The sequence below is a fragment of the Acomys minous genome (assembly GCF_964271855.1).
Source record: "Acomys minous genome assembly, chromosome: 7".
Classification (NCBI taxonomy): domain Eukaryota; kingdom Metazoa; phylum Chordata; class Mammalia; order Rodentia; family Muridae; genus Acomys; species Acomys minous.
The window spans coordinates 98,118,054-98,129,345 of NC_140488.1; the positions used below are offsets into that span (position 1 = coordinate 98,118,054).

Below are 11,292 nucleotides of genomic sequence, written 5' to 3' on the forward strand. Positions count from 1 at the left end.
ACATCATTAATTCAATAATTCTTCTACATGAATACCTAGGTGTATTGCAGGTAATGAAATTTCTCTGTCTCTCTCTGCCTGTCTCTCTCTGTCTCTCTGCCTGACTCCTCTCTTTGTCTCTCTGTCTCTGTCGCTGTCTCTCTCTCTCCTTCCCCTCACCCCCACCTCCCCACCCCCGTTAAAGCCAGAGTTTGACATTGAGATGTCTTCCTCACTTGTTTTTCTGCCTTATCTTTTTGAGCCAGGGTCTCTCACTGATCCTAGTGTTCCCCATTTTGGCTAAACTGCCTGGCAATGAGCTCCAGGGATCCACTTGTCATCCGCACCCTGCTCCCAGCACTGGGGTTGTAGGCATGTGCCACTATGCCCAACTTTTTGTACATGGGTGCCAGGAATCTGAACTCAGGCCCTCATATTTGAACAGAAAGCCTTTTACCCAGAAAATGACCACTTCTGTACATTTAAAATGTTCAAATATCCATGACTTCACTTGTTTCTACCTTAGAAACCTGGGTGGGCATGCTGCCCCAAGCCCTGTCCCTCCATCTCGTTCCTTCTCCCTCTCTTTATCTTTTCATTTCTCTCTCTTCCTAAACATTGTTTAGCACATATATGATCCAGGGGACTCAGGGAATCCAGTCTTGAGGCAGGGGAATGTCAACATAGGTGGTCAAGTCTTGGTGGAGAGCAGGCCCCAAGCAGAGAAAGCTTTGAGCTAAATGTTGACTTGCCTAGAATTCCTTTAATGCATTGTATAGCTTGCTGTCTACACTGATCAAATTAATCGGAAAATTGCTGTCTCCACAGCTGGAGTCAATTTAAAAACATTCCAAGGATTGCGTAAGTAGTGTAGTATTTCTGCACAGGATTCTTTATTTTCTACAAAAATAGAATGGGCCAGGGTCTTTAGTATGCTTGCTGATGACCAGTTTCTAGAAAACTTCACGAAACTCTCTAAGACAAATTGAGAAGTTAAATTTCTTTTGCTGCTGTTTAAATACATGTAAATATTTTCCTGTAAGTAATATTTTTTTCTAAATAAGGACAACCAGGGCAAACAAGGGTGTATTTCCCCCATATGTCTTTCTTTCTAATGATGTGTATGTGCGTGTCTGTGTGTCGGCGTACACATGAATGAAGAACATGCAGAGATCAGAAGAGCATGTTGGATCCCTTGTAGCTGGAGTTACAAGTGGGTGCTAGGATCCAAACTGTGGTTCTCTGTAAGAACAGTACTCGTTCTTAGCCCCTGGGCTATCTCTCTAGCCCCCGAGAGAGTATTTTTGTTACTGATTTTTAAAAAGTCACTCATCCAGTATGGTATTTAATTGGTTAAATGAATTTTGAGTTCTCACCCATCTATGGGTTTGTATGTGTACATTCACACATGTACACGTATGTGCATATGCTTGTGTATGCACACGGAGGGTAGAGGACGATCTTGGGTGTCATTCCTCAGGATCTGTCTACCTTATTTGTGTGAGACAGGGTATCTCATTGGCCTGAAGTTTTTCAGTTCCTAGGCTGGCTGGTGGGTCAGGCCCAACAGTCCACCTGGTTCTGCCTTCCCTGCACTGGGATTACAAGCACACACCACTAAGTCCAGCTTTGAAATATAGGTTCTGGAGATAAAATAGGTCTTCTTGCCTTCAGCAAGGCAAGCACTCTACCCACTCAGGCATAACCGTAGCCTTGAGAGATAGAGGAAAAAGTCCAGGTTACCCTAAGCTGCACCACTCTCCAGATCCGCAGAGGCTTAAGAGTGAGAGCCCACCATGGTGGTCCCAGGGATCGAACTCAGGTTGTCAGACTTGGCACCAAGTACCCTTACTCACTGTACCATCTCGTTGGCCCTGAAGTCACATTCTGAAGTCAGGTGCACACAGATGGTATTGAAAACACTAGAAATGGAACAATCACCTAGGGAGAGTGTGGATCAGGAAACCCAGAATTTTACTTCTCATTGAAGGGAGGCTGGCAAAGAAGGCTGACAGAGAAGCAGCGAGGGAGAAGACAGATGAGAATGTATGGAGAGGAGGTTATCAACTTTGCCTGCAGAATCTTTGATATTCTTCAGTGTCCAAAAAGATGAAACTCGCTTTGTCTGCTGTCATGGATGGCTTCTAACAGACAGTATACCGTCAGGGTGATAGAGGGTGGCTTCCCAGATGAGGACTCTGCAGGCACTGTGGCTCTTTCCTACTTTCCATTGTATCAGAAGCTCTGGGGGGAAATCAGCTGACGCACTGTGAGGACAGCCAATCCACCTTCATGGAGGAGTGTCCACATGGAAAGGATATGAGGCCTCCTGCTGACAACTGTGAACGTGTCCCCTAGCTAGTGTCAAGCTTGCAGATGATAGTGGCGTTGGCCAAAGCTCGACTAGAAACTTGTAACAAGCCTGCCTTTTGGCTATGAATCTGAAATTACTCTCTTTGAAATAAAGTCCATTAAAAAAAAAAAACCAGTCCTGAGGCAGCTAAGCTGCTTAGATTTCACCACCTACAGAAACTGTGTGAGACAGAAAATGTTGTTTTAATAAGAAATTTGGAAGAATTCTGTAGTTCAGTAACAGCAAGGAGATATGGCCAGCAACCAAGCAAAGTGAATACTGAAGAGAAAGCCGGTAATATTTGCAAAGATGTTTGCTGCTTTTGCCGTATTGAGTTCTAATCATGCACTCATCAAGTCCAAGATGTCAAGGACTATGAGTATGCTGCTTTTGCATACATTAGGAAAGGGGAAAAAACGTTCCAGATTCAACTATGCCTCATTACTGTAATGATACTCCTGAGCAGCTTCACCATGATTTTGTGCATGAATTAGTCACGACTGGGTTAGATTTAAAAATGGCAGAGCTTGCAATGCCCTGCTTTCCTCTCTATTACTCTTGGAATGAAGTCTAAGTTCTTAGATTGACACCCCAGCTTCTTTGCAGCCTGGCTCCAGCTTCCCTTCTTTGGTTCTTAGCAGATATGTGGGTTTATAATGACCAGTCTATCCTCTGTACCTGGGTGTGTGTGTGTGTGTGTGTGTGTGTGTGTGTGTGTGTGTGTGTGTGTGTGTGTGTATCCATGTATTCCCTTATTCTTATGCAAAACAACTATGATTAAGCATGGGCTGACTTACTTTCTACTACATTCTATAGCTGATGGACTCACAGTCATCCCTAACGACAGTCCAAACGGCATATCCTGGCTTCAGTTTTCTCTGGCTCCTTCAGACTCAATTTCTCTTTCATCTACATTCTATGGAATGTTTTTCTTTTCCTTCCTTCCTTCTTTTCTTCTTTCAACACAGCATCTTATGAATACCAGGCTGGGCTTGAACTTGGTATGCAACTGAGGATGACCTTGAAACTCTGCCTTCACCTCCGAGGTACTAGGATTATAGGCTTTCAATGCCATGCCCAGTTCAAGTGGTGCTGGAGCTCCAGCCCAGTGTTTTGTGTTTGCTAGCAAGGCAAGCACTCTACCAACCAAGATGCATCCCCAACCCCTGAAATTTATTTTATGATGACTTCTTTTAACTTTTGAGATTATAATACATCATTTCTCCCTTTCCCTTCTTCCTTCTCAATCCTCTCATATACTGCTACTTGCTTTTTCAAACTCATGGCCTCTCTTTTCATTAATTGTTTTTTACATATATACATACATATATTCCTAAATATAGTTTGGCATATTATATGTACAATATAAGTTAATGGTATAATATCTACATATCTGTTCTTCTAAAACCATCCATTTATTGTTTATGCACAAGTAAACATCATTTGCCTTTTCATCCCCTTTCCATGGCTTTGTTTTTGTTTTGTTTTGTCTTTTTTCAGATTTCTTTGGTCTCTTCAGCTGACAAAGAAAGACATTTTTCTGGCTTTACCAAGTGCTTTTGTGGGGGCAGTAGATAGATATGTATCTTTGGCATTTAGGAGAATGTTTGAGCATGCCAGTGTTCAATTAATGTTGAACTGCACTGACTTAATTTTAACTCCTTCTAGAATTTGTCTTCATAATTAAAATCTGGAGATTTTAAAACAGTTACTCTCTCTGTGTGTGGTATGTATGGATATACATGTTTGACATGTGTGGAGGCCGGAAGTCGATGGCAGATGTCTTCTTCAATTACACTCCACCTTATTATAATTTTTAGAAGACAGAGTCTCTCACTAAATCTGAAACTCATCAATTCAGCAAGGCTGGCTGGCCAGCAAGTCCCATAGATCCTTCCATCTCAGCCTCCTCAAATATGGGATTACAAAAAATCTGGGTACCACTGTACCCAGCTTTAATGTGGATACTGGGCAAGGAACTTGGGTCCTAATGTTTGTGCAGTAAACACTCGACCCCCCAAGCTATGTCCCTAGCCCTTAAACAGTTTAGCTATTGAAACCAGTATGCTGGGATTTGATAAATTATCTGAAAGAACTAACCAATACTACTTAGCCCCTTTGGACAAGATCCTGAACAAAGGAAAAAGAAAGATTTAACTATTCATGGGAGACACTATGAACTTGAAAGCCACCACATTTTTACTGTGAGATTCTGAGCAAGTCGATCAGAGAGCCTCTTAAATTTTCAGTCTACCATAAAACCCACATCATCTTAGAATACCTGCCTGTTCTTTTTCACTGTCTCCAGAAGGGTTTGTCTTCTAGAAGTTGTTATCAAGAGAACATGATCCTAAGGGCTTTCCTGTTCACCAGCCCAGGGACAAACGGGTGTATCACAGTACACAGACAGCTTCATACACTCTTTTCCTAAATTTTAAACTTATCATTAGTGCATGTATGTCTGTATGTGGGTGATGTGTGTGTGGGCATATGTACTATGTTGTGGGTGTTGGAGGTCAGAGGACAACTCTGTGGAACTATTTCTCTCCTTCTACATTTATGTGGGCTCTGGGGATTTGAGCTCAGGTCTGTAAGTTTGCACAGAAAGTGGCTCTTTACCCACTGAGCCATCCTAGTGTCACCATCTTCATTTTTTTTGATGCTCAAGAACCTTTTCTACTGGCAGGAGCCACTTTTTCCTGTGGACATGGGAAGCAGAAAGTATACGGACCTTCCACCCAAGTCCCTCATTCATTTGGCTGGTGTATAACCTTTGTTCACTTGCCTTTGGGAGTATTGCTCTGAGGCTCACATCCAACTGTCCCTTCTCGGGATTAAGTGATAACGATCACTTATTTTTGTTCCTGTCCTTCCCCTTTCTGTTGTTTCCCCTTTTATTATACTTTTCTTCTTCCTTCCTGGAGCATCCAGAGGGTAGCTCCCAATCTCTCTGCACTGAGATTGCTTCTGAGAGAAGATGGTTTAATACTGGGAGGATGAAACATTGGTCCTACACAAGTCTCTAGATCATGATGCAGTGGATTCTACAAGTGTGGGCAAAGCGTTTGGAGATTCTCCTGGATAGTCCATGTGGGCTTCCTGGAATCACAAGGGTTTCTCACAATGGGAAGAAGACAAAGGAGTGAGAAAGCAAGGTGATAATGGGGAAGAGGTGGGAGTTATTTCCACAAACCAAGAACCGCTGGTAACCTCTACAAGCCCAAAGAACGAAGGGCAGATTCTCCTTTGGAGCCTCGAAAAGCACAACCAATACCTTAGTTTTAGTGCCATAAGAATCATTGTGGACTTCAGACTTCCAGAACTGTAAGACAATACGTCTAGGTTGTTTGAAATACTGAAGTCTGTGGATTAGTTCTTTTGGTGACACTTCCCTACTGGGGCTCCAAGAAGTTTCAACTGTACATGAAGCTCATAGTTAGCAGGAAGCAGCCCCCTTGGTGTGAACCTAGATGTCCCTTCCTCTCTCCCACATTACTTTGTACTTGAATTAAATAGAGAAAAGATGTGTAACAAGAAATATATTCCAAGTACAAATTTGCTTCAAATTTACTTTCAAGAAGAGCAAAGTTAATAATATATTTCTCTTACACGCCCAAAGGACAAAGATCCCTGGGTCAGGACTAGAGTGATGGAACTATAGTTCTAAGCAAATCTTTTTGACCAGCATTGACTACTGGAAATATGAGAGCCACATGGGACATGTCTGACTTTTTGGGGTAGTTTTTAAAATGAGTAATAAATGAGTGAAACTAATTTCAGTAGCATATTTTATCCACTGCACTGTATCTACATGTAATCAATAAAAATTAGTGAGCTAGTTCCTACTCTTTTTTTTCCTCATTGTAAATCCTGAGATTTCAATGGATATTTTTCATTTGCACCGTTTCTCACCTTGGCCTGGCTACATATCAGGTACACAGTCACCATCATATTTGCTGTTGTGGATGCAGTGTGTCCAGGTGATCTAAATAATCCCAGTACCCAAAGGCCATCAAAAAAAAAAGTGCAAGGCAAGCCAAAATCTGACTCCTATAAGAAAGTTAGTATACAGCTAACGAATTATTTATTAGATCAGTGGTCATTGACACTCAAGAACCCTTTCTGCTGGCAGGAGCCACTTTTTCCTGTCTACAAGAGAAGCAGAACCACACTAAGCACCATATACTTTTCTGGGTCACACAATCTTAATAGTGTTCCAGTGAAAAAGAATTGGCACTTTCTTATCTTATTATTTTTTTGAAAACAAGTTCTCAAACCATTATGTGGACAAGATTGACTAGGAATGCTTGATCCTTCAGCATCTACCCATCCCTCAGTGCTGGGATTACAGTCAGGCACCACAACACCTGGTTTGTGATTATTCCATGCTGGGGACAGAACTCAGGACTTCATGCATGCTAATCAGGCACTCTCCCAACTGAACCTACCTACAGCCTCACCTCCCTTTTTGTGCTCTTTCTTTTTTTGGTTTGGTTTTTCAAGACAGGGTTTCTCTGTGTAACAGCCTTGGCTGTCCTCCAACTCACTTTGCAGACCAGGCTGGCCTCAAACCCACAGAGATCTGCCTGCCTCTGCTCCCAGACTAGGATTAAAGGCATGTACCACCACCACCCAGCCCGCCTTTTGTTTTTATTAGAAAACTCTGTATGTACCAGCTACAGGTTTTCTTCTCTATAAATTTCAGTGAAACATTAAGAAATAACTAGCCATGGCACACTGTTTTGTTTTGTTTTTCAATGTGTGCCTTGCTTTCTCTGTAAATGAGCCCCCCTGAAGGTGGAGTCTGGAGCTAATTAAACATGGACCTGTGGCAGTTCCCAAAGTGCCGACCACTTGATGTTTCCAAGCATAAGGAGCCGATTGTCAGCACACCAGCCAATGAACCTGACACTGTAAACCAATCACACTTCTCATCTTTTAAAGTGCAGCATTGCAGAATCTTCACGCAGGCTGTTCAGGTTAATAGGTTTTGTTTCTGGAGGGAGGCCTCCTCGGCTACTAATTTAATTTCGTGGCACTTTGAAAGTGGATCTTGTGGAGGTTGGTTTGCCTGCTGCCAAAGAACTGCAAATCGCCACATAGCATTTGGTCTTTCTTAAGTGGGCTTTCTAACAAAACATGGCTCTCCAGCATTCAGGGGAAATGTGATTGGGGCAAATTGCATCTGCTTACATTTTTATCATGGGAAGGAAATTGAAACTTGCAACCACACAGTCTAAGAGCCTGGTTTGATGGTGGTTCTGTTTGAACTTCAAAATCCCTTAATGCCGTGGCAGACCCTGATGAAAGATTTTTTTCCCCTCTGTAAGTTAAACAAAGTCAGGCTCACCTTTAAGGAGCTGGAGACAAACCAAGGGGCTCTCCTCTGCCCCCTCCCCTCCTCCTCTCCCTAGAATCAGCACTGAAAAACTTCACTCAGCTGGCCAGGAGCCTGCATCCCTGGGGACTTTGAGAAATACCTGGAGATTTTTTTTTTTCATACGCTGTCACGACCTGGCCAGGTTGGTGGTGGTGTCCAAGTTGTTACTGGCATCTTACAGGGGCCAGAGATACTGTTAAACTTCTCACAGAATGCAGGAGAGCCTGCCACCCTAACTAATGATGAACTCATCCTTAAGGTCATTAGCTCTGCAGCACAGAAACCCCATGCAGACATGCAGGGAAGAAGCAGGGCATCATGGTAGCTGAAGGGTTGGGGGCAGCGGATTCTAGGGAATCTTCCTGAAAAGTACTGACCAGGATGCTGAGCCCTGTTGACTGAGTTTGTTCCTGCTCTGTCACTTACTGGCTTTGTCTCTTTGGGCAATTTACTCGACCTTCTTTTTCACCTCTTTGAAACAGGGATGGTAACCTCTTGAAAATACAGGGGTTAGAGACTTCAGGTGGCTTAATGGTTTGAAAGTGCTTGGTCTACAGATACACTATGCCTATGTGCGTTTACTATGCGCCTTTGTAACTCTGGCCAGAAAATGTTTCAGGGCTCAGAAAAACTCATGAATAGAAGGAAGCGGAAAAACAAGAATGGGTTCAGCTGTCATTTTACCAACGCAAACTTTCTAGTGCATCACCCCCCCCTCCCCAAATCCAAAGGCAGCTTGAACCGGAGGCCAGCAAGGAGCTGCTTTAGTGCTCAACAGTAACTGCACAAATGCACATTTTACATCCTCCTATTTTCCTTCATTCCTTCCATAGCAAAACTAGCGATTGGTAATCAGTGGGCGTCCTTCAGGGACAGCGGAAGACACTAAACTCACACCGTGCTAGGTACTCACACATCTGCCTTAACCGGAGGTGACTGCAAAGCACCAAAGCCCAAATGCCCTCACTGTGTGTGCGCCCCGCTTCTCTCCCACCTCTATCCACCGGACAAACTCAGCCAGATAGGGCGCGGGGTCCACAGAACACTCGAGGCCAAGCCTCGCCCAAGGGGAGGGCGCAGGGAAGAAAGTCGGTGAGCACTCGGGTCCTGGTGAAATGCATCCCAAGCGCACAGACACCTCAAACCCAACACCTAAGTACCCCTTACATATACGGGTCAATGACAAAGGGCTCCAAAAGGAGAGCTCAGGCCCCGGGGGAACTCACCTGGTCCCTACTCCACCTGCCACCCAGGGGAGCAGCAAAGGGAGAGCCAGGCCCCAGGGCGGCTGCATTTTGGCAGGGGACTCTCTTTTCTTGTCCTGAACCCCTCAGGACCCGGCACCCAGAGGGGCCACCGCCTCTTCTCTCGCTTCGCTGGTCAGAACCTTGGTTTCGCGCGCAGCTGGCAGGCTCAGTGGCAGCGGGCGGGCGCAGAGGGGACAGCGAGCTGGAGAGCTGGGGAACGTTTGGAGCTGCTAGTGGCTCCGGGAGCCCTGGCGAGATACTCTGTTGGGTGAAGAGCCCGGGTGCACCAGCGAGGGCGTGGCGGTTGAGAACATCTGGCTGGGACCCGCCTCCAGGACGACCCACAAGAACTTCAGGCTCTTCTCTCACCCTTAACTCCTCCACGCTCCCCGCCGCCCCCCACCCCCACCCCGCCAGCTTTAGTGCACTATAGGCCGCTCAAGGGCACCTCTGATTGCCATGCTGTTTCAGGTTTGAGACAAGCGATGTGCACCGCTGAACTCTAGGGATTGGGAACTGAGTAATTAAAACGGGACCACAGATGCAAATTCATATAAACACACTGCAGTCTCATTTCAATGGAGGCTTCGTGCTCAGCTAGGTTTGTTTGCTTGTTTTTTTTTTTTTCACACAAGGCACATCATAGGATGTTAGAGGTGGAATGCCAGCAAGCCTTAAACAAACCCCATCATTTGACAAGTGTCTTCTTCTAGTTATTTGCAACAGCGTCAACTGTGACTCCGAATGATACTGTGGTGTAGAAATCGGTGGCAACTTGACACAAACTAGTCATCTGGAAGAATGAACCTTAATTGAGAAAATGCCTCCATCAAATAAGCGTCTTTGGGGAGATATTTTCTTGATTAATAGTTGACGTGGGAAAGGTCCAGCCCAGTGTGAGTGGTGCCACTCCTTCTCAAGTGGTCCTGGAAGATGTGAGAAAGGTTAAGTGAACAACATAAGAGTTTCTCTGGATCACCTCTGCCTCCAGGTTCCCGCCTTGAGTTCTTCCCTTGACTTGGCATCAGGATGAACAAGCCAAACAACACCCCCCCCTCCCCTTCCTCCCTAAGTTGCTTTTGGCCGTGGTATTCTATCACAATAGAAAGCGAGCTAAGACAGAACAGCACAAACAAAGATACTTTATGAGTCCAGAGAATTCCTTCAGGTAGTGGGGAGTTATCTATTCTGACTTGTAGCAGAAGAAATACTGACTCTTCTTATGCCCGCTTTCACACACTTTGAGTTCATGTAGGCGGAGCCCATGGTCCCACGCCTTCACATTGCACTTGGGTCCGTGATTTGTTTTGGCTGATGGTGTTCAGGCCACAGCACAGTGTGCCGATTGATTCTAAACCCATTCTGATTCCAACCCACCTGTGCCTCTATTTTGGGATATGAGAAAACCATGCCAGTTAGCTTGGTGGCCTAAGGAGGGTGAGGAACAAGTGGAACGCAGCCAGCGGTCTGGCCCACTAGTAGACTTTTAGCTGCTGGAAAGGGCTGCTGCCAGAGCCATGGAGCTTCTCGAATAAAGTCAGCAGTGCACACAAGCTACAGAGACTTGTTGGAATTGATTCTTTAGTTGTTTTAAAAACATTTTATTGATGGGGCCAGAGAGATGCCTCAGTGGCTAAGAGCAGTTGCTGCTCTTCTAGAGGACAATCACATACCAAGAAATAATTCCACCTCAGTCTAAGTAGGTGAACCTTTGGGTTTGTTGAGTTTACTTCGGGAAGCATGGGTGACTCCCCATCAATGGAAAGTCCACTTTCATGTAGGTGACAACTGGCAGAAGGTGTATTTCTGAAGCTTCCTGTTTGACTTGCACGAGGTTGCACAGGCAAGAGCCTCCTTTCCCCAGCAACTGCTTCCTGGTTGGGTTGGGTTTGGACACAGGCTCTCACTATGCAATCCTGGTTGACCTGCAACTATGTAGACCAGACTGCCTCCAAACTCACAGAGCTCTGACCCGCCTCTGCTTGAGTGCAGGGATTAAAGGTGAGCATCACCACACCAGGCTTTGTTTACTGTTTTTTTTTTTTAATAACCCTGGGAAGACTTGTCAAATTTTGGAAACTTCTGAGCTTCCAAAGCCTGTAAATTTTGTTTTACCAGCTTCTTTCATCTGTGTCGGAGTGAACAGTTCAATTGAGAGGAAATGGCTACACATCAGGCTTATAAACTCTATGCCTAAAATATTTTAAAGGAAATAGGACATATATTTTATCTCATTGTAGACTTTCTCACAGGCAGACACTGGATGAGGATTTTGGTGGAACTAGTTGGTTCTGCTGACACTGGAGAAAACCATATTAGGTGTGCATCCGAGC

General features: G+C 44.7%; 1 protein-coding gene across 2 annotated transcripts in view; it reads right to left on the reverse strand.

Moving 5' to 3' along the window:
• The window catches only part of EGFL6 (EGF like domain multiple 6), a 62,966-nt gene extending 53,663 nt beyond the window's left edge, over window positions 1–9,303 (reverse strand). The window contains exon 1 of one of the 2 annotated variants that reach the window (XM_084789908.1): window positions 8,939–9,303. In XM_084789908.1, coding sequence (XP_084646034.1) covers window positions 8,939–9,006 — 68 coding nt within the window. In that variant the 5' untranslated portion in view covers window positions 9,007–9,303. The remainder of the gene's footprint in view (window positions 1–8,938) is intronic. The other variant, XM_084789909.1, reaches the window with a different exon arrangement.
• Between the last annotated feature and the right edge of the window lie 1,989 nt (window positions 9,304–11,292).